This window comes from Tamandua tetradactyla, chromosome 5 (genome assembly GCF_023851605.1).
Source record: "Tamandua tetradactyla isolate mTamTet1 chromosome 5, mTamTet1.pri, whole genome shotgun sequence".
NCBI lineage: Eukaryota > Metazoa > Chordata > Mammalia > Pilosa > Myrmecophagidae > Tamandua > Tamandua tetradactyla.
In genome coordinates, this window is record NC_135331.1 from 26,434,210 (window position 1) to 26,457,383 (window position 23,174).

The window sequence follows — 23,174 nt, forward strand, 5'->3', positions numbered from 1 at the left end:
CCATAAAACCGCCTCCAATTGTAAGTTTCATAAGATATCTCCCTACATTTCCCTCTAACTGTTTTATGGTCTTAGACCTAATGTTTAGATTTTTGATCCATTTTGAGTTAACTTTTGTATAGGGTGTGAGATACGGGTCCTCTTTCATTCTTTTGCATGTGGATATCCGGTTCTCTAGGCACCATTTATTGAAGAGACTGTTCTGTCCCAGGTGAGTTGGCTTGACTGCCTTATCAAAGATCAAATGTCCATAGCTGAGAGGGTCTATATCGGAGCACTCTATTTGATTCCATTGGTTGATATATCTATCTTTATGCCAATACCATGCTGTTTTGACCACTGTGGCTTCATAATATGCCTTAAAGTCCGGCAGCGTGAGACCTCCAGCTTCGTTTTTTTGCCTCAAGATACTTTTAGCAATTCAGGGCACCCTGCCCTTCCAGATAAATTTGCTTATTGGTTTTTCTATTTCTGAAAAATAAGTTGTTGGGATTTTGATTGGTATTGCATTGAATCTGTAAATCAATTTAGGTAGGATTGACATCTTAACTATATTTAGTCTTCCAATCCATGAACACGGTATGCCCTTCCATCTATTTAGGTCTTCTGTGATTTCTTTTTGTAGTAGTTTTATAACTCTTTTCTAAGTTTGAAAGTATTTGAAAATAAAAAGTTAAAAAACAAACAAACTTGTAGACTCCTACCCTTCCTCCCATCCAATCCAAGGACCCAACTGAGACCCCTGGGTGCCCAGATGAGCAGCTAGGTGCAAATCCCACCATGTATGACTGCCCTCCTCCCTCTGGGGCATCTCCCAGCACCTCCTGGAAGGACTTCCCATCTGCCCTGCCCACTCCTATGTCTAAAACTCGCTCCTCTTTCAGGGTCTATCTCAAATGCCCCTGCCTCCCGACAAAGCCCTCCTGAGCCCTGACTAGAAGTGATGCTCATTTCTCTCAACAGCTGCAATGACATCTAGGGGCAGCATGGATAGACAGTCCGGCTGAAGAGGAGCTGGGAGACCTGGGGTTGGGGGTCAGGGAAGGGCCAAAAGCTCACATGCTGGATGCCCAGAAAGGCTCTCACAGCCCCTGATGGCCAAAACACCACCCCAACACACAGAGTACACCTCCTAGAGAGATAATGACAAGGAGGCCTAGATTCAGAGTCAGCATGCAGCTTGCCTGGGACACGAGGCTGCGCAGCAGGGTGAAGGCTGGTCCTGGTGATCAGAGACCATGCCGTGTCAATGTCTGGGCTACCCCGAGCTGCTCAGAAGTGGGCTCCACAGTCCAGTTCTGGGCACTACACATCAGAAAACCACTCAAGTGGAAGACTTTCGGAAGGAGAACCAGAACTGTGAGGACCATGTCCTACCAAGAAAAATCACAAGAACCAGGGACTGGGGAGCCACTTGCTGGAGCCGTCTGCAAGAAGCTACCTGCCCAGGCAGGGCTGCACCGGGCCCTGTCCACGCCTCTTCCGAAGGCAGTGCCACGAGACAGACATGCCATGGACTAATTGGCAGGGCCAGGCAGGAGCACTAGATGCCAGGCCAACACTGGGAGGGCAAGTCTCAAGGCAGGGGGGCTTAGACAGCTCCAGCGAGTGACTCCCCCAGTCACCCCACCCTCCTCATGCATCTGGAGCAATGCCACAGCCTACTGCAGGCCTTGTTGGAGTTGCATTAAGTGCTAGAAAGTATCATGTAACTTCATGCTTGTTAAATGGAAAAAGACATATTGTGTCCCTAAAGGAAGCACAGAAAGCAAAGTTGGACACGTCTTCTTGGCTATGGAAGCCAAGAAGGGGTCAGAAGGATTGAGAAGCCCGGACAGAAACAGCACCAGCTCCATGGAAGGGAAGCTCAGAGACAGCCTTGAAGAGGAGAGGAAGGTGAGCCAGTAGCAGGAGGAGAGGCGTGCAGAGCCCTGAAGGGGGGAAGCCACAGGGCCTGGGAGCTGTTCAATACCCACATGGGGTGGAGGGCGTGGAGGGGGTGAAGGGGATGAAGGGGTGGAGGGGGTGGAGGGGGTGAAGGGGTGGAGGGAGTAGAGGGGGTGAAGGGGTGGAGGGGGTGGGCCTGCCCCTAACTGCTGTCCAGTCAGGGGCGGGGCCGGGCACCTGTCACCTGTCTGGTCACATGCCCAGGTGGCTGGCGTGCCCTCCCCTGCTCAGGAATCCCCAGGCTCACCCAGCCCAACTGTTCAGCGAGGAAGGACCTGAGGTCAGATTAAGCTCATGTCGTCTCTACAGCTAAAGACACGCTCCTTAATTAGCAAACACTTCCCAGGGTCTAGGCACACAGACTGGATGTTAGTAGTCCATCTGTCTGCAACAAATCTGAGATAACAGAAACCTGGAAGCCCTTCTGAATCTAAAAGAAAAAAAGTGAATTGTGCTTACTGTTGTTTATGCCCCTTGTTTTACTGCTCCCTAGCCTGAAAATTCCTACAGGCAATAAAATCAAAATATTCCAATCCCAGACACTTTCTTCAACACTTAATTATATGTTTTGCATATAAATTATATCTTGATTTGGTAAGTGATTGCCTAAATGGCTGCCAAATCAACAGAGGGCTGGGTGGGTGGGCTGGGCTGGCTTCCAGCCCTCGCTCGGCCCCTTCATGTCACCTGAAACTCGAAGTCTACTGTCCTAACTGTAAGATGGAATAAAACCAGCTTTGTAGGGCTGCACTGAAAAGTACATGAAAGTTTATATTACATGCTTAATCCCTGGCACACTGTAGGAACTCCATCAGTGTCAGTTTCAATCTCTTCCACAATTCTATTAGGACATTTCTTAAAACCCTAAGATAGTTTCAAGGCACCAAAGTATCTTCCCTATTGTACATAACATGACATAGACACAAGAGAGTGTTGAGTCCTGGGACCAGAAGCCCCAGACCTTAAATTAGAATGGGTATGTGCATGGCTGTCAACTTACAGCTTTTCAGAAACAACCCAGAAAACAAAGGGGGGAGGCTGCCAAAGGCACATGACCACCACACCCCCCGCCTCTGGGGGACTCACTGCAGGGTGTCAGCATTTCAAAATTCCAGTGAAGACAGAAACAGAGAGATGGAAGGGGAGAAGTAGTCATGGCATAACAAAAAGTTGTTGAGTTCGGGAACATTCTACATTTTCAATGAAGGACACCCCGGGTGTGACCTGCACCTCAGAGTACCCTCTGAGCTGAGGAAACCTGGCCTATCAGTGCCCTTTCACAGAGAGTCATGCAGAGGACCGGGGAGGCCTTGTAAGATGGTGGGACCAGGACCAGCGCCAGCACCAGCATCGCTCTTCCACACACATCTGGGCTGCACAAAGCTGCAGGTCAGTGTGGCCAACCCTTACACGGGGAGCAGGCAGAGAAGGGCTTCCGTTTCCCACACAGGGCCCCGGGACCGTGTCGCTGGCCTTGGGTCAGCACTCCCAATGCTCAGAGGGATGAAAGCACAGACACACACAGCGCCTGCCACCCCTCCCTGCGCAGCTCGCCACTAGGTGCTTGGCAGAAACACACGGTCCTAGGCTCTCTGTCCCACAGTGCCACAGCAAAACAAAGTCTGCCGGAGATGTAGCCAGACATTTGAGAGAAGTGAGAGGCCAGTATGTGGCACAGGAAAAGAAAGCTGAGCTCTCAGATACCAGCTACACAACTGGCAGGACACCGGCCATTCCCTGCTTTTACGTGACTGAGAAGTGACTAAATTATAACAGAAAGGCAAACTCTCCCAGTGGGCACAAGTATGTACAGCAGGTGGCAATGACGCTAAGCTGTGACTTTTATGTACCTCAGCATGCGACAGATCTAAACGGTAGGCTGCAGAAAGCAAGTGAGGCTCTGTTTCAATCACCACCGAGCAGGGCGGGCAGGTGCCACCCCCACACATCGCTCCTTCCACGGGGCAGTCACACACACGCTGCCTTACATTCAGTTACTGTCACAGCTAACTACGCTGAGCTATTCTGAGAACTCTGTGAAGCAGTTTCACTATCCTCTTTTTAGAAATCAGGTGATGAGATGGACAACTCAAATGCAGAAATCAAGAAGTGTGTGCTGCTTGCTGCTGCCCTACTGCGACATGACTCCACCACGCTGCTGAGGAGGCCATTCTAAGAGGACAAACACTCGGCTCGTGCCAGAAGAGCCTGCGGGATCTAGGGCCGAGGGCCAGGCTGAGCGGGCTCTGGCCGCAGCTTTACCCAGTCACACTCGGGCCCTGCACACCTGGAGTGTGTCTCGTAGCATCAGGACAGGGGTCTGCCTGGCATTCTTGACCTACATCACCACTGCGAGTCCAACGACCAGCATCCGTCCCCCTTCCCAAGACCAAGAGCTCCTTGAGGCTCTTGAAGACTGTCCACGCCAGCACCCAACACAGTTCTACACAGGACGAATGAGCAGGCACACTGCTTACTTTAAGACTTCAGGCGAGCCTTCTGCCAGCTTAGGTTTCATGCGCTGAGTTTCCATCATCTTTGGTATTCACCAATCTGGTTATAATCTGGCGTGCTGTGGGTCTATTGGGGTTTATACTATTTCGAGTTCAATGAGCATCTTGGACATGTATATTCATGTCTTTCGTTAAATTTGAGAGGTTTCCAGTCATTATTTCTTCTTTCACTTTTCTTTTCTCTCTGTCCCTTTCTCTCTTCTCCTTCTGGCACTCCTGCTCAATGGTGTCCCACGGGGTCCTCAGGCTTTGCTCCCTGTTCTTCACTCATTCTTTTCTCTGCTGCTCAGACGGGGTGACTTCAGCTGTCATAGCCTTAAATTCACTCAAGTTCTGCCAGCTCCAGTCTGCCGGTGAACCCCTCTAGGGAATTTTTAATTCCTATTACTGTGGTCCTAAGCTCTTTCGAGTTCCTTTTCATAATTTCCTTCTCTCTGTTGATCTTCTCTTTGTGTTCATCTATTATTTTCCCGATTTCTTTTAGTTCTTTGCCCATGTTTTCCTTTTGCTCTTTAAACATATTTAGGACATTAAAAAAAAAAAGTCTTTGGTATGTCCTAAGCCTGGTCCTCCTCTCATTGTTTTCTACTGCTTTAATCTTCTTCTTCTGGACCATGGCTTCCTGTTTCTTTGTACATTTTGTAATCTTTTGTTGAAACCTGGACATTTTGATATTTTGATGTATAACTGCTGAAATTTAGACTCTGAGGCGTGTTCTACAGGCTTGTATTGGCTAGTCGGGTGCTGAGTTTTCTTCCTGGGGCACAGGCTGGTATGGAGCGGACTTCCACACACCACCTCAGTAAGGGCTCTGAGGCTGTCCAACTTTCAAGTCATACCTTCCCCCCTCCCGTGACAGAGGGAGTGTCCCACTCAGAAGGCTGGGGAGCACCACTATGGCCGCTGGCTCTGCCACGAGCAACTGTTCGGTTGCAGCTGTGCCTGCTGGGCTTGCGGGTGACAGCACAGCACTTTACCCCTCTGCTGAACTATGCTGGGGGGAAGACAGAAGGAAATGTGGCAAACTAATGAGGGACAGAAAATTATCAACCCAGACTCAGATCTGTTAAAACACAGTACAAACAAAACCCCAACAAATCCTCTTACTCTCCATGCTGCCCCTCCCTAAAACCTCCAAACCACCACCTAAAAGTCAGGGTCAGGCCCGGAGTGCAGGGAGAACTGGGCAGTGGGCCTGGTTGCAGTGCTAGCCGGGGGAGATGCCCTCCAAGTCCCTGCTGCCTGGGCTGCACATGGAGGCCCTGGGATCTGCTCTCCCAGGAAGCCCTGGGATCTGCTCTCCCAGGAGGCCCTGGAGCCTGCTCTCCCAGGAGGCCTGGGGATCTGCTCTCCCAGGAGGCCCTGGGGTCTGCTCTCCCAGACTGTGTGCAGCCCTGGAATTCTAAAGAGACTATGCGAGAGCCAGGAGAAGGACGTGAACAGCCACCAGGAGCAACATTTCTTAGCCATCTCCTCGAGGCTGAAGGAGAATCAGCAGCACTATTTCTGGGACAGCAACTAGTTACTCAGGAGTTTCCTTCAAACCCTGCGACCCCTACCCCTTCCCGAGCGGAGAAACATGGGTGCTCCTCCCAGAGCCTGTGCTTGACTTCGGACACCACAATGACAGAGTGCAGGGAGGGAAAGCACAGAGAGTCTGAGATACCAGGAAGCCAAATGTTAAGTTCAAGAGCTTTTAAACGTTGGAAAAAGTAAAACTTTTTAGGCAGAGAAACTTTGCTTAGTAAATCTTTACCCTAGCCCTACAGAAGAGGTGCCATTTCTAGAGGCAAGACATTGCCACCATGAAGAGAACGGACTCTGCCTCAGTGATGCAGTCAGGGAGGCCCTCCTCTGGCCCAGCCCACTTTCCAGCACCATCTCCTAACCCTGCCTTCCTGCCACGCTGCTCTCCCCACTTCCCTGCATGGGTTTGGCTCACTCCCCATGACATCTGCACATATTCTGCGCTTACTACATGATATATGCTCTTCTAGGAGTGATATTGACTGTTAGCTCTCACGTGCAGATGAAGTAAAGCACAGAGGTGAAGGAACCTCCCAGATCACACAGCTATGAAGTGGGGACCCATTTGGATTCACACTCCAGGACCTGAACTCTCAACCATCATGCTATGTTCTCCCTCCAGATGGCTCTGGTTCTGAGTCAATGAACAGAGATGAGGTGAGTGGAGCCTGTGGGTGGCAGCACACACAGGCAGAGCCCTCCCCAGTGGGTGGCCCGCCTCTTCTCCTGGCTGCTACAGTGGAGGGAAAAAGCTGACCCACAAACAACCAACTAAGGCAGCTCTCTGCCGCCCTCCGTGGTGCTCCTTGTTGGCAAGAGTGTGCCTCCAGCCGCTGGCCACCCAACGCAGCCCTGCCAGGGCAGGCCTTGCAGAGGGAGAGCTCCTAGTCCTGGAGTAAGGTATGCTGGACATGCCAAAGCAGTCGGGGTAAAACCAGGCCAATTCCCCAGCGCTCTGGGAAGCACCTCCAGAAGGGGCCAGCACAAGGTCAGACATAAGCAGTCACACAGGGGCGGGGGGGGGGGGGGAGGACGGGACGAGGGGAACAGGCAGACTGTCCCCATGGATCCTCAGGCCCTGTGACCAAGGAGGCTGCTACCCACAGCCATGGGGGGATGAAGAGACTCAGCCTCTTACTCAAATCCTGCTCATTCTTTTAAAGTTCAGACTGAGTCCCACCTACTCCTCGGTGTCAGAGGGGCCTCTCCTTCCCCTGGACCCCATTATCCGCTTGGGAGACATCTGACACACAGTGGACAGACAGGGATTTCTCTGTCAAAGTGCACGCCGAGCTCAAGGGCAAGGCCCAGAGGAGATATCCCTCGAGCCGAGGCTTAAATACACAGTCCCAGCCTCATTCCTGATCTGCTGAATTCTATTCCAATCTCTGAGGGCAGGGCCTGGACATGTGCAGTTTTTTAAAGCTCCACATACATCTCTGATGGTTCAGAATCACATGGGACAGAGGACAGACTATCTGGTGGGCAGGACAAAGAGCCACTGAGGAACAGATGCAGGTCTCTAGGTGGCCTGAACTGAAGAGGTAGCAGTAGGGATGGAGAACAAACCAAAGGCAGCATTCAGCAGAACCTGCAAAGGGCTAGATGTGGGAAGAACAGTCGAGGGGGCTCCCCAGGTTGTCTCTGGGAAACTGAGTACCCAAGTGGACCACTAACAAGTAATGCAAGGCAAGAAGAGAAGAGAGGGCATGAAGGACAGGCTTAAAGTTAGATGTCTAAAGGTCTAGGAACCATTCAAAGGGAGCATCTAATGGCCATGGAATATAAGAGTTAGGGGGATGCCTCTGTGGTTCTCTAAGTTTTCATTCCTAAGTTACTGTTATAGCAAAGAAAACAGAACTATCTCCTGAATGTTTAATGATATTTTCCAGTAGAATGTGAATACTGTCTGTCAGTACTGGTATAATAAAATGCTAAATCAATAGTGTCTTAATTTAGAGAGTTGTAACAAGATAAGAAAGATCCAGTTCTCTGAAACAGGTGTTTTTGTTCTAGTATATACCTTAATAAAAGGTCCCAAATGATGCAATAATCGAATAAACTTTTCCCAGAACCTGTCCCAATTCTTTTAATGGAGAAACACTTACAAAGAATATCATCACAGGGGCTAAAATAGCCCCAACTTACTGGAATGCAAGTATTTAGGACAAAAAAAATGCAGTAACGCCCAGGTCCAGTGGAGTCAGGCCAGGTACACTCACTATTGTAACAGCCTCTGTGACCTTCCTCACTTCCTGACACACACACGCACACTCGACACGCTCATTTTATCCCGTTAACTACTCAACCCCCTAGAACATAAACGTGTACTCAAAGAGTAAACCAGTTCACTGCGTAGTACAATAAATGTCAAGGAATGATCAGTTATTTAGCAACAACTCCTACTCACTCACAGGCTATTATGAACAGGAAGAAAGGGCACAATTTGGCATTTTGAACAATCATTAATTCGATAGTGTTAAAATGTTGCTACAAACCTGGGTTCCTAATCCCAGTTACACTATAATAACTAATAAAATGTCCCTTCCCAATTCATTTCACAAATTTCCTCCATGGGAAAAGCCCCTCTGGGAAGATACTCAATTGGAGGGCTTTGAGTGAAAAGGTGTGCTGTTAAGAATACTAAATGGAAAAGATCAGACTGGAAACAATTTCCCCTGGGTGAACCTACAGGCTTCATTTTTGTAGCTATTTCTCTTCCTGATTGATGCAATGGCTACAAAGAGGCTGCAGCCACTAAGGAATGCTGAAATCACTGCTTCCAAATTCAAATGTGCTTAATATTTTATCAACATTGTAATTTCTTTAAAAAAAAGAGGGGGAGCTCTGAAAACGGTTAATCTTTTTTGGCAAATGCTTTCTAAATTAGAACTTTTTATCATACTTTGTGTAAAATAACTTCTCAACCTGATACATGCAAATCACTCTACTTTTAATAATGTATTTTATAATATCTGCAGACAGTCCATTGTTACAAAGAAATCCTTGCTTCAAAGTGGCCTGGAAAAGATTTTTAGGAAATCGAAAGTGCTTTAAGCTGTAATTCACTTGTTCATTCAACATCTGCTTGCTTGCTCTGTCTAAGGCATTGTTCCAAGCACTGAGTTCCAACTTCTCACAATCAAAAATCTCTTTTTAAAAAATTTCTGTCTCATGTATTGAAAGACTCTGTTAATCAACCTGCATTAATAAATTTTCTTTTTTTTCCCCCTAACTAAATAGGCTTACACACTGACTCTCAGAGCCAATGACCAGCATGATTTAAAAGGCCTTAGAATCCCCAACCGCAACTCGATGGAGAACACTTACAAAGAATATCATTACAGGGGCTAAAATAGTCCCAACTTCTGGAATGCAAGTATTTTGAACAAAAAAAATGCAATAACGCCCTCACCCAGGTGGCCCTGGAGTAAGAAATGGAGGCAGCATGAGAGGGGACATGGAACTTGGGGTTTAGAGCCAGGGAGCCCTAGTGGCTTATCTCTGCCCTTATCTCTGCCCACCGCTGTACTACTCCACCTTAGGCAAACCTCCTATCCCACTGAGGTCTCACAATTTTCTTCTTGGTAAAATGAAGATGGCAATATATTATATACTAACTTTCACTATTTAAAAGATTAGAAAGAATTTATGTAAATGAGACTAGCACCTACTAAGAACTCAATTCATGTTATGCATTTTTTTCCTGAGCTCCAATTTTTTGGTAACACAAAAATTAACTCAAAGCCATGAAACTTCTCTCGGAGACCGCTAAGATCCTGGAGACCCCAACTGGGTCAACTGGACTAGACTAGGGGATACCAGGATGAATTAGATCAAGGTTCCCACTGATGAGGAACTCAGAACCTACTGGGGAGAACTGATTGCAACATAGCTTATCATAGCAGCTCAAAGAGAAACATCAAGAAAGTGCTGTGGTCACACAAAGAAGGAAACAGTCACATTCTGACCAGGGGTGGAGGGGAAGGGCTCAGAGTAGCTGGCACTGAAGCCAGGACTCTGAAGGGAGAACAGGTAAGGGGACAGTAGCCATTTTTAAGCAGAGTGAAAGCAGATGAAAAGGGAGATGGCACAGCAAATGAGTGGGAGACATGGGGTTTGGGTGTCAGGCAGAACTGAGACACAGCACGGCCCTCTCTGCCTAGGTGACCTAGGGCAACCCATCGAATCTCTCTGTATTCTACTTTCTCATCTACTTCACAGTAAAGAGTAAACGTAAAAGTGATCATGTACATGAAGCCCAGAGTTGCAGAGTCAAAGCTCGAAAACATGGTAGCTACTGAATTAGATGCAAGGGCAGCAGGAAACCAAGAGGCAGGAGGTGCGGCTGAACAAACTGCTTTCAGCCAGGCATCCTGCACACCAAGTCAGAAGTTAGGATTAAATGCTGCAGACAGTAAAACCATAGAGGTTTATAAAGCTTAGTAAAAGAATTAAATATTTGTTTTAGAAAAGGATCTCGTGTCCACGAAGGGAACTCCAGGAGGGAGCACGCTTGGGAGGGCACATGAGAGAAGAATTTATGGAGTCAAGTAATTTCAGTAAGAAAGAAAGGCGAGTATGTACTCAAGAAATCTTTCCATGAGACAGAATGGCTGACTGCATTCCGGGAGCAGAGGAGGGAAAGGAAGTCAATGATCACGGTCCTTCAATTTGGGTGAACAGGAGCCAGTTAGTTCACTAACAATAGAGAAAAGAGGAGGAGAGGCCTGGGTTGAACTGACTTGTTCTTTTGTGCCCATTTCCACTCCAACTTTATCAAGTTAAATGTCCTCCCTAGCCCTCTGTGAACAAAAGGAAAGAAGTATTCCCTGCGAGGCAGGGCACAGGGCTACGACTCCAAATTCAATGTCTAGTTCTACCAAGCGATTCTTTGCCCAGGATAAACTCCAGCTCTTCAGCTCCCCTCAGGAAACCAGCTCCTGGACCTTATTTTTTTTTCACTTCCGGCCCGGTGCAACCGGGCAACGTTACCCTGTCGCCGACTCACAAACGTGGTAGACTCGCTCCTGTGGATGCCAGCAAATCCAACCGCGAAAGAAATAAGCCAATTTAGCATCTGTGTTTCCTCGCCAAGGGGGCCAATTAGTGAAGTGACACCCCGCCGCACTGAGGAACCAAAGTACCGAGTTATTTCTTATAAACTTTGGCCCGCTTTGAACGACTGAAGTCGATCAACGCCCACGCCCACCCCACCACCCCCATCATCCCCAGGAAATGGCACTCTGCTTCCAACACCTCGGGATCGGGATGACCAAGTGGCGAACAAGAGAGGAGCTGGGGAAAGGGCCGACCCCACGCTTTCTTAAGAGCAGAGCTGGAACTTGCCCGGTGTGTGACTCTGCAGTCACAAGGCGACAGTTTGTTAGGACCCAGCGCGTTTTCAAACGACCCACCAACAAACCGACCTAACTTTCATCGCCCGCCCTCCTCTTTCCTTCCCCAGCCGGGCCTCCCGGCCTCCCGAGCTTCGGCCCGGCCGAGCGGGGCTCCTAACCCGGCGCGCTGCGGCCCAGGACCGAGGCGGCCCCGCTGCGCGGGCTTCCCAGTCGGAGATCCGGGGCTCGGGCCTGCCCCGCGAGCGCCCGGTTTGGAGCCTCAGGCCCAGACCCTCACACCCACGTCGCCTTTCGCTCGGGTCGCGGCCGGGCTCCGGGCTCCGGGCTCCGGGCTCCGGGCTCCGGAAGCGGCTTGGACTCCCCAGGCCGGGCTCCGCGGCCGCCGGCGGCTCCCGGCGCGGCCTGGCGCTCCCGCCCAGGCTGCGGCCTAGGCAGCCCCGTTAGCTCCCTCGGCCGGCGCGCGGCCCGGGGCTGGGGGTCGGCGGGGCCACGGCGGGCGGAAGGCCGGCCGGGGGCGGCCCGAGACGTCCTGGGCCGCCGCGGAAGCTCCGGGCCCGAGACGCCGCCCCCCCGCCCAGCCGGCGCCGGAGAATGGCTTTTACCTTCATCAGCCTCCTGCTGGCCGCCATCTTGGGTCTGGTGCTCCTGCTTCCCCAGAATGCATCGCGGCGGGCCGGGCCGCTAAGGCCCCCGCACTTCCTGGAGCGGGGGAGGGGCGGGCTGAGAGAGAGAGAGAGAGAGAGAGAGAGAGAGAGAGAGAGAGAGGCGCGTGCGCATTGGCGAAGCGCCTACTGTGTGCTGAGCGCAGAGCTAGGGACAGCAGGATAGAGAAATTTCTTGCTGTTTGGAGCTTGCAATCTGGTGGCAATCACAAACGGCATCTGGCGCATAGTAGGTGCGCAATAAATATTGGCTGCATATAATAATTGAATCACTAATATTATTCCAGCTATGAATAGGCACAGGGAAAAAAATAAAGCTGGGTGACTGCAGGAATCTACTTTCCATTGGGAAGTCAGGAACGCCTCACTGAGCAAATAATCCAGATGAATAATAGCTAACACGGGGTCTCCGTTAGATAAAGAACATGGCTGCATTAGGCACTGCTTCTCTCTATGGAAAACGTCAAATGGAAAGGAGGCCCCTGCCCTGAGAAGTTCCAAGCCAGTTGGGGAAGCACACCTTGAAGTGCTAAGCTGGAAATAGACCTGGCTGCAGCATCTTTCCTCATCTCCAGTACCACCCCACAAGATGGCTCCCACATGTCTACTTGGCAGGTGGACAACTGAGGCTCTGAGGGGCGGAGTGTCATTGTTAAACCAGCCCAAGGGAGATAGACCCATACCCGTAGAGGAACTGCCTGGCTGTTAAGGCCCCTTGCTTCTAAAACTGTCACTGCTTGAGCTTCCCGTTGACCAAGATGGCGAATATTGAGATGCTTCACACCAATTCTTTGAAAAAACTGGCAGCACCATGTTCCTCAAAACTCTGGAAAACAGTTAAAGGGTTGCAGTAACTGGGTGAGTGCCTAATCAAGAAAATGCAACTTTTAAAACAGTAGAGGACCATATGATCTAGCAAGTCCTCTCCCAGGTATATTCCCCAAAGAATCCATAGCAGAGACTGGAACAAATATTTGCACACTGGCGTTCATAGCAGAATTAGTCGCAATACAGAAAAGGTAGAAGGGACCCAAGTATGAATAAACGAAATGTGGCCCATCCGTATAGTGGGATATTAGACAGCCATAAAAAGAAATTAAGTACTGGTACATTCTGTAGCACGCACGAACCTTGAAATAAGCCAGACACAAATGGATGAATATTGTATGATTTCTCTTATATGAAAAATTTAGAACATGCAAATTCGTAAAGTAGAATAGTGGCTACGGGGTGGGGGAGGGGGCATAATGGGGAGTTACTGCTAAATGAGTATGAGTTTTGTTTTAGGATGATGAAAACAGTCTGGAAATAGTAAAGTTATAAAATATTGTCAGTGTACTTAATGTCAAATAATTGCTCATTTAAAAATGGTTAAAATTATTTTATGTGTATTTTACCACAATTAAAAATAAATTAATTAAAAAGAAAAATGGTAGGAGAAGTTCCGGGTGCCCTAACTGGGCCCTCTGCCACTCATCCTTGATCACGTATGGAGCCAGCCTGTACTCCCATTGTCCCTATCCCAGAGGGAGCAGATTAACCCCTGTATGTCTCAGGCTGTTGGTTGGTAGCCTGAAAGAATTGTACTAGAAAACTCAACTCTGGCTCTCCCTCCCAGAACATGCCTGTAGACAGAAGCAGCTTGCAGACAGCCAGAGTGTAAATGTAAGAAGCAATTCAATCAAAGCAGCCTGGGGCGAAGGATTCCCTGCTTCAAGTCATACCATGGATCAACCCCAACTGGATGGTCCATCTCTGCAGTTAGAGGACGCAAATGACTTCACAAGCAACGGCTTCCATATGTTCCACATTTTTAGCATTGAACATGTATCATAAAGAATCAATTTTTTAAAAAAACAACAGTGGTTCTGAAGTAGAAAGGAAATTATCCCCCTCCTCCACCCCACCCGACCCCCAGAATTAGATCACCCAGGAGGAGGAGAAATTCTTTTTCATAGGTGAGTAGAAGGGGTATTTGAATTCCTGTGAACTGGGGAATGACTAAACTCATGAACAAGCACAAGCTCAGGACAAGATGAGGTTGAGAAAAGAGGAGCCTACACTTCACATTCACTTTGGACTGATTTTTTTTTTCAGGGGAGCAGTATGTGTGCATGGGCCAGAAATCAAACCCAGGTCTCCCACATGGTGGTAGATGACCATTCTCCCGCTGAACCACCTGGGCACACTTTGGGGTAATATTCTTGATAGAATGTGCTTGTTTGAATCTGCTATGTACCCCAGGAAAGACTATGTTCTTTTATTCCATTTTTATAGGTGCAGACCTACTGTGGGTGGAAACTTTTGATTACAGTGTTTCCATGGAGATGTGATCCTGCCCATTCAATGTCTTAATCCTCTTGCTGGAGTCCATTATGAGAGGATAAAAGACCAATGAAACTTAGAGAGCTCAGAGAAGATGAGAAACAACCAGAGACATTTGGAAACAGCCTTTGAAACTAGAACCAGCAGCCATTGCCATGTGCTTTTCCAGTGGATGCAGGAAACCCAGATGCCAGCAGCCTTTCCTCCAAGAACATATCTCTTTCTTGATGCCTTAATTTGGACATTTTCATGGCTTTAGAATTGTAAATTTGCAACCTAATAAAACCCCATTGAAAAAGCCAACCCATTTCTTGTATATTGCCTTCCGACAGTTTTAGCAAACTGAATTAGGAAGGCTACACTCTGAAGGTCACTGACCAATATAAGACTAATTTGCAAAGACCATGAAAGCTGATTTTTCATTGGTTTGTTTGGTTTTGTTAGCTCCTGGTATTCAAGGTAATCTCTGTCACATGACTAGCAGGATACAAATGTAAGGAACAGACAGCTCACGGACTAAATCCCACAGTTAACACTTAAAATATTAAAATGCACAGAGTGCAGTAAAAGATTGCAAGATGCACAAAAGAAACAAGAAATGACTGCCAATCCAAAGGAATAAAATAAAAATCCAGAAACCATCAACTGAGAAGATCAGACTTTGAACATACTGGACAGAATTTTAAACAACCCTCTATATGTTCAAAGACGTAAAGGAAACACAGAGAAAGAACTAAAGGAAACTAGGAAAATAATGAATGAACAACATGAGAATCTCAAGAAAGAGACAGACATTTTAAGAAGGAACCAAACAGAACAACTGGAGTCGAAGACCACAATAAATGAAATGAAAAATTCCCAGAAGAAGTTCAACAGCAGATTGGAGCTGGCAAAAGAAAGAATCAGTCAACTTTAAAGATGAGACTATTTAAATGATTTGGGGCTGGGGAACAGAAAGGAAAAAAGAATTCAAAAAGCATACAGAGCTCAAGAAACCTGTGGGACACGATTAAGTGTATCCAATAGATACATTATGGGAGTCCCAGAACGAGACGAGAAAGAGAAAGGGGCAGAAGGAATATTAAAAAAAATATTGGCTGAAAACTTCCCAAATTTATCAAAAGTCATGAATGTGCACATTCAAGAATCCCAACGAACCCTGAGCAGGATCAAACCTTCCTTGCTCCTTTTAGCAGCCCTGGCTTCTGGTCCCATCAGTTTGCCCCTGCTCAGGCAGGCCCTATTCATTCAGCCCTGACCTCTCCAGGCCACCTCTCTGAGTCTCCCCATCAGCAGGGCCTCTTCCTCCTCCTCCTCCAGGACTCCCTTCTGCTCCCATTTATCACATTCATGCCACTCCTTCTTTCCATAGACACAAGGTCCAGGAGCTCACATGCTTGGCTTCAGTCTGGGTTCAGGAAGGGAGGTGCACAGCGTCTGGGGAGTGGGCACGGGGCACCAAGGAATATGGCAGAAGGTGGTGAGGTTTTGGTGAGTTGTGGGGAAATCAGAGGAGGGGATCTGATGGATACTGGGTCAGGGGACAGGCAGCAGGCAATGGACATTGCAGGAAAAAGAAATGGCCTCTGCTAAGGCAAGGAAGGGTGGGTACTGACACTCACTAAGGGCTGCTTGTAGGTTCTGCCCTGGACCTTGAACCTTTTACACCCACCGCCAAGCTCAAGGGGACTGCAGACAAGTGCTAAGACACGAGTGTCCTCAGTTCCATCTGCCAGGTGATGAAACTGAGGCTTAGAAAGCAGAAGTGCCTTGCCCCGCCTTACCCAGCTGGGAAGAACTGGGCACAAGAGCTGAGACCCCAACCTGTGGCATGCAGGTGAGGCTGTACTTCGCCCTCCCTCACCTGACCCAAAGCCTTACCTCCCATATCCTCCCTACCCATGACCAGGGCTCCTGCCTCCCTCCCCCACCTTGCCCACTGCCTAAGGCTTCTCTTTCATCCACTCCCCAACACACCTCTTTCCTTAAGGATGTTCCACACTTGCTGGGCTGACGTGAAAATCTACTGTGTGCTCATCAACATGATGTACAAAGCACTTATTCTCCCTGGACTCCCGCGCACCCTCTAAGGTCCTGTATTATCCCCGTTCACAGAGGGAGAAACTGAGGCTTAAGAAGTCAACCAATTTCTATCCACCCAGCTGGTTAGAGGTTCAAGCCCAAGCCTACTCTTGAACTGTGAGGGCCTGGCCATGATCTGGGAATCTCAGCTCACCTGGAGGAATCCTCCCTCCTGCCCTCCTTTTCTCCCACACACCCTCCCTACTTCCTTCCCTTCTATCTTTCCCTTCCTCCCTCTCTGTGCTGGTTTGAAAGGATTTATGTACCCTGGAAAAGCCATGTTTTAATCCTAATCAGTCTTGTGAGAGCACCAGTTTCTTCTAATTCTTACTCAGCACTATAGTTGGAAACTTGATTAGGTTATCTCCACGGAGAGTGACTTGATCAATTGTGGGTATTAAACTTGATTAGATGGAGATGTGATTCCATCCATTCTACATGGGTCTTGCTTAGTTTATTGGAATCCTGTAAAAGAGGAAAAATGCTGGAGAGAGTGCCTCTTGAGAATGAGGAGAGAGCCACAGAACCATGGCAGAATGATGAGAGAACCACAGAGTACACTAGCCAGAGACCTTTGGAGATGAAGAAGGAGATGGTCCCCGGTGGAGCTTCGTGAAAGAAGAAGCCTGAAGAGGAAGCTAGCAGACGTCGCCATGTTCACCATGTGCCTTTCCAGTTGGAAGAGAAACCCTGAATGTCATCGGCCTTTCTTGAGTGATGGTAACCACTTGCTGGTGCTTTAATTTGGACATTTCTATAGACTTGATTTAATTGAGACATTTTCATGGCCTTAGAACTGTAAACTTGCACTGATTAAATCCCCCTTTTAAAAAGCTGTTCCATTTCTATGCCCAGGAATATGGACCTTCCTGGCAACATGGGACAGAAATCCTAGAATGAGCTGAGACTCAGCATCAAGGGATTGAGAAAACCTTCTTGACCAAAAGGGGAAAAGAGTGAAATGAGACAGGGCAACGGTGGCTCAGTGGCAGAGTTCTCGCCTGCCATACCGGAGACCTGGGTTCGATTCCTGATGCCTGCCCATGTTTAAAAAAAAAAAGAGTGAAATGAGACAAAGTGTCAATGGCTGAGAGTTTCCAAACAGAGTCGGGAGGTTATCCTGGAGGTTATTCTTACCCATTAAGTAGATATCATCTTGTTATTCAAGATGTAATGGAGAGGCTGGAGGGAAGTGCCTGAAAGTGTAGAGCTGTGTTCCAGTTTATGGACGATGATTGAATAATGATATAGCTTTCACAACGTGACTATGTGATTGTGAAAACCTTGTGTCTGGTGCTCCTTTCATCTACCTTGTCAACAGATGAGTAGAATATATGGAATAAAGATGAATAATAGGGGGAACAAATTTAACAAATGTTAAATTTAGTTTGAAATGCTAGTGATCAATGAAGGGGAGGGGTAAGGGGTATGGTATGTATAATTTTTCTTTCTGTTTTTGTTTTATTTCTTTTTCTGAATAGATGCAAATGTTCCAAGAAATGATCATGATGATGAATATGAAACTATGTGATGATATTGTGAATTACTGATTATATATGTAGAACGGAATGACCAAAATAAGAATGTTTGTGTTTGTTTTCTGTTTTTTGATATTAAAAAAAAATAAAATTAAAAAAAAAGCTGTTCCATCTCTGGTATATTGCATTCTGGCAGCTAGCAAACTCGAACATTCTCTTCCCTCCCTCCCTTTTCCCCATCTTCAGCAAACCCCACTGAAACTTCCCGGAGCTTCTGGCCCTGCCCTGCCAAAAAAGGGGCACTGGACAAATATTTGATAAAGCATTCTCCCCTGCCATCCATTGTGGAAAGCAATATTGTGGATCATCAAAAAGTTCAACGTAGGGAGTCCTATGGGAGGATGGCGGGGCAGGAAGCTCCAGGAATCTGTCCCTCCACCAAAACAACTATTGAACTAGCAGGAACTGTCTGCGTCAACTGTTTGGGAATTCTGGAGTCTAGTGGAACACTGTGCAGCATCCAGGGAAGAGGTGGATGCAGACACTGGTAAGTTGCAGTAAGTATGAGTGAATTTCACCCTCCAAGCAATGGCTACCCCCCATGCCCTAGCCATGTGGTGGTCAGTAGTGGAGACTATAAGAATCTGGTCCTCCATAATTTGGGAGTATGTGGTCTGATCGCTGATCATTGCTTTTTATCAGCTACACCAGATCGCTGGAGGAATCATACTTAAAGGGCGGCCATCCCCGCAAACACTCTCTGCCCCCAGGGAAAAGCAGCAGAGAAGTCTTAAAGAGTCAGTACCAATATTTTCTCTATTCTGTCTTTCCATTGCCCATTGGAAGCAAAAAATAGTTTGGAAAAGTCACCAAATGATGGCTACAGCCCACATCAATAAAACCAACCTAGCAATCTCAGGGTAGTGCGAGTACTAGATTTTTGGAGTTGTAACAAGATGATACTCAGAATGTCCAGTTCTCAACAACAACAACAACAAAATTACAAAACATATGAAGAAATAGGAAAGTATGAGCCATTCACAGGAAGAAAATAATTTGCCAGAAACCATCCCTGAGGACGCTCATACGTTGGAAGTAGTAGTCAATGACTTTAAAGCAATTGTCTTAGATAGTTCAATAGGCTAAAGGAATACTTATACAAAGAACAAAAGAAAATTAGGAAGATGTTCCCTGAACAAAATACATAGAAGTTATAGAAATGAACCAACAGAAACTCTGAAGCTGCAAAGTACAGTAATTGAAACAAAAAACTCACTAGATGGCTTTAACAGCAGATTTGAACAGGCTGAAGAAAGGATCAATGAACTTGAATATCCACAACATATAAAGAACTCCTACAACTCAGCAACAAAAGGACAATTACACAATTAAGAAATGGGCCAAGCTTCTGGACCAAAAGGGGGAAGAGTGAAATGAAACAAAGTGTCAATCGCTGCGAGATTCCAAACAGAGTCGAGAGGTTATCCTGGAGGTTATTCTTACACATTAAGTGGATATCACCTTGTTATTCAAGATGTAGTGGAGGCTGGAGGGAACTGCCTGAAAATGTAGAGCTGTGTTCCAGTAGCTATGTTTCTTGATGATGACTGAATAATGATATAGCTTTCACAATGTGACTGTGTGATTGTGAAAACCTTGTGTCTGATGCTCCTTTTATCTACCATGTCAACAGATGAGTAGAACATATGGAATAAAAATAAATAATAGGGGGAACAAATGTTAAAATAAATTTAGTTTGAAATGCCAGTGATAAATGAAAGCGAGGGGTAAGGGGTATGGTGTGTATAATCTTTTTTTTTCTCTGTTATCGTTTTATTTCTTTTTCTGTTGTCTTTTTATTTCTTTTTCTGAATTGATGCAAATGTTCTAAGAAATGATCATGATGATGAACATGCAATTATGTGATGATATTGTGAATTACTGATTATATATGTAGAATGGAATGATCATATGTTAAAAATAAATAAATAAATAAATAAAAGTAAAAATAAAAATAAATAAATAAATAAATAAATCAAAGTTAAAAAAAAAAAGAAATGGTCCAAGGATCTGAGTAGACATTCTCCAAAGAAGATATTCAAATGCCCAATAAGGATATGAAAAGATGCTCAACATCATTAGCCACTAAAGAAGTGCAAACTGAAATTATGTGAAATCCATTCACACCCACTAGGATGGCTATTATTTTTAAAAAGTGAAATTAACATGTGTTGTTGAGGATGCAGAGAAAAAAAGGAACCCTCGTTCATCATTGGTGGGAATGTAAAATGCTGCAGCTGTTGTGGAAAATGTTTGTGTTTCCCCAGAATGTTAAACACAGAGTTATCATATGACCCAGTAATTTCACTACTAGGTATATGCCCCAAAGAACTGAAAGCACTTGAACAGATACTTGTGCATCAATTTTTATCGCAGCATCATTCACAAGAGCCAGGAGGTGGAAGCAACCCAAGTGTCCATTAACACATGAGTGGATCAACAAAACGTGGTTCATTCATGCAACAGAATAATATTCAGCTATAAAAAGAATGGAAGTGCTCGCTCGTGCTGCAATATGAACGAACCTTGAAGACATTATTTTGAGTGAAATGAACAGACACAAAAATACAAATGTTGTATGATTTCTTTCATTTGAAGAACTTACAGTAAGCAAATTCAGAGACAGAAAGCAAAACAGTGGTTACCGGGGATGGGGGGGTGGCAGGAAATGGGGAGCTATCCTTCAATGAGTATAGTTTTCTCTTTGGGATGATAAAAATAGTCCGAAATAGAGAGTGGTGAAAGTTACACAGCATCGCCAACATACTTCACGTCAATAAATTGTCCACTTAAAATTTGATTAAGATGACATTGATGCTATGTATATTTCACCACAATTAAAAATAAATATATATATTTAATTACAGTGAAATATAGAGTTACCATATGCCCCAGAAATTCCACTCCTAGGTATGTTCAGTGAAAACAGATTCTCAAATAGCTATGCATACACCAACATTCAGAGCAGCATTATTCACTGTAGCCTAAAGGTGGAAAATACCCAACTGCCCGTAAACAGGTAAATGGATAAGCCAAAGGTGGTACAGCCACCAAATGTAGCTTTATCCTGCCATAAAAAGAAATGAAGTTCTGAGAAATGCTGCAATGTCATGAAACTTAAAAACATGTGGCTGATACAAGCCCTTGATCTTGAGGCTTGCTCCTGTGAAGCTTATGTAGATAGTGGAGAAGCTTAGCCTACCTATAAGTGTGCCTAAGAGTTACTTCTGGAGGACCTCTTTTGTTGCTCAGATGTGGTGTCACTGTATCTAAGCCCAACTCTGCAAGTGAAATCATGGCCTTCCCCCCTACATGGGACATGACGTTCAGGGGTGAAAGTGTCCCTGGCAGCCTGGGAAATTTGAGAGGCTACTCTGGAGGTCACTCTTGTGCAAGCTTCAGTTAGACATTCCAACCTATCATATCTTGTCAAACTCCAACCAAAACCATTCCAGCCAATCCTAAAGAACACCTAGGGCAATATATAAGATTCTACAAAGGTTCCATGCAGTAGGGTAACTTTCCAGAAACCTACAACCTCCAGATGGGTCCCTGGACCAGATAAGTACTGAAATTCATAGGGCCCAGCCTCTCCAGAACATCAGCTGGTTCCATCCCCCTACCCCATATTAGTGACAGTCCCTTCCAACAGGAAAAGTTAGGATGGCCATAGCCCAAATACCCCTTAAGAGTGGGAAAGAAAGATCAAAGGTGATGGTGGAGTTATACAGAGAACATAGGGTTTAACAAATGAATATGATTGCTGAATCATTAAATTGATATTTCTTTTAGTCTCCAGTATCTTAAAGTGTCTAGAATTAAAAACCTAAAATTGTGGAATTGTAACCCATACCAAACTCTGAAATCTGTTCTACAACTAATTGTTGTGCTGTGCTTCGAAATTTATTGCTTTTTGGTATATATGTTGTTTTTCACAAAGAAAAGAAGGGGGAAAAAGTCGATTGTGATGATAAAAAAATATTTAAGCCTCTTGTATAGCCTCCTGTATTCTGGAGCAGCTAGAAGAAAAAATCTGAGATTATGGTAAGGAAGCCCATGACAAACTCTGGGATCTGTCCTGTAACTACTTGTTAAAGAGTGCTTTGAAAACTATTGCTTTTCTTTCTTTGCTTTGTACGTATGTTGTATGATACAATAATAAAAAGTTAAAAAAAATTGAAAGCAAACTATTAGGCTGATAGATAGACAGACAAATGGATAGATAGAATGATACAACAAATGGGGCAAAAAGTTAAAATTGGTGGATCTGAGTATCTGGGGGGAGGGGTCTACTGGAGCCCTCTGTACGGGTTTGTACTATTTTTGTAACTGTCCTGTAGGTATGACCATATACCCAAATTAAAAACAAAACAAAACGTTACACTGAGTGAATTAAGCTAGGCACGTGACATACTGTATGATGTCACTTAAATGAGATGTCTATAAACAGCAAATGCACAGATATGAAAAGGAGATTAGAGGTTATCAAGGAATGAGGGAGGGCAGAAGGGGGAAGTTTGTGATGGCTGTTTGTAAATAAGAGTTGATAAATCAATTATAGTTATTAATTAGCGTAATTTTAAATTACTTGCCCGCTGGTTTGTTCATATGAAACTTAACCCCACAAAGGATAGGTCAAGCCTACTTAAAATTAGGTCTAAGAGTCACCCCAAGAGAACCTCTTTTGTTGCTCAGATGTGGTCTCTCTCTCCAGCCAACACAACAAGCAAACTCACTGCCCTCCCCCGTCTACGTGGGATGTGACTCCCAGGGGTGTGGACCTTCCTGGCAACGTGGGACAGAAACCCTAGAATGAGCTGAGACTCAGCATCAAGGGATTGAGAAAATCTTCTTGACCAAAAGAGGGAAAAGTGAAATGAGACAAAATAAAGTGTCAATGGCTGAGAGATTCCAAACAGAGTCGAGAGGTTATCCTGGAGATTACTCTTACACATTAAGTAGATATCACCTTGTTAGTCAAGATGTAATGGAGAGGCTGGAGGGAAGTGCCTGAAAATGTAGAGCTGTGTTCCAGTAGCCATGTTTCTTGAAGATGATTGTATAATGATATAACTTTCACAATGTGACTGTGTGATTGTGAAAACCTTATGTCTGATGCTCCTTTATCTATCTTGTAAACAGACGAGTAGAACATATGTAATAAAGATGAATAATAGGGAGAACAAATGTTAAAATAAATTTAGTTTGAAATGTTAGTGA

At 45.9% G+C, this 23,174-nt stretch overlaps 1 protein-coding gene across 2 annotated transcripts in view; it reads right to left on the reverse strand.

Moving 5' to 3' along the window:
• UBE2L3 (ubiquitin conjugating enzyme E2 L3) overlaps positions 1 to 12,059 on the reverse strand; it is a 94,220-nt gene extending 82,161 nt beyond the window's left edge. The window contains exon 1 of one of the 2 annotated variants that reach the window (XM_077160273.1): positions 11,950 to 12,059. In XM_077160273.1, coding sequence (XP_077016388.1) covers positions 11,950 to 11,976 — 27 coding nt within the window. In that variant the 5' untranslated portion in view covers positions 11,977 to 12,059. The remainder of the gene's footprint in view (positions 1 to 11,949) is intronic. The other variant, XM_077160274.1, reaches the window with a different exon arrangement.
• Between the last annotated feature and the right edge of the window lie 11,115 nt (positions 12,060 to 23,174).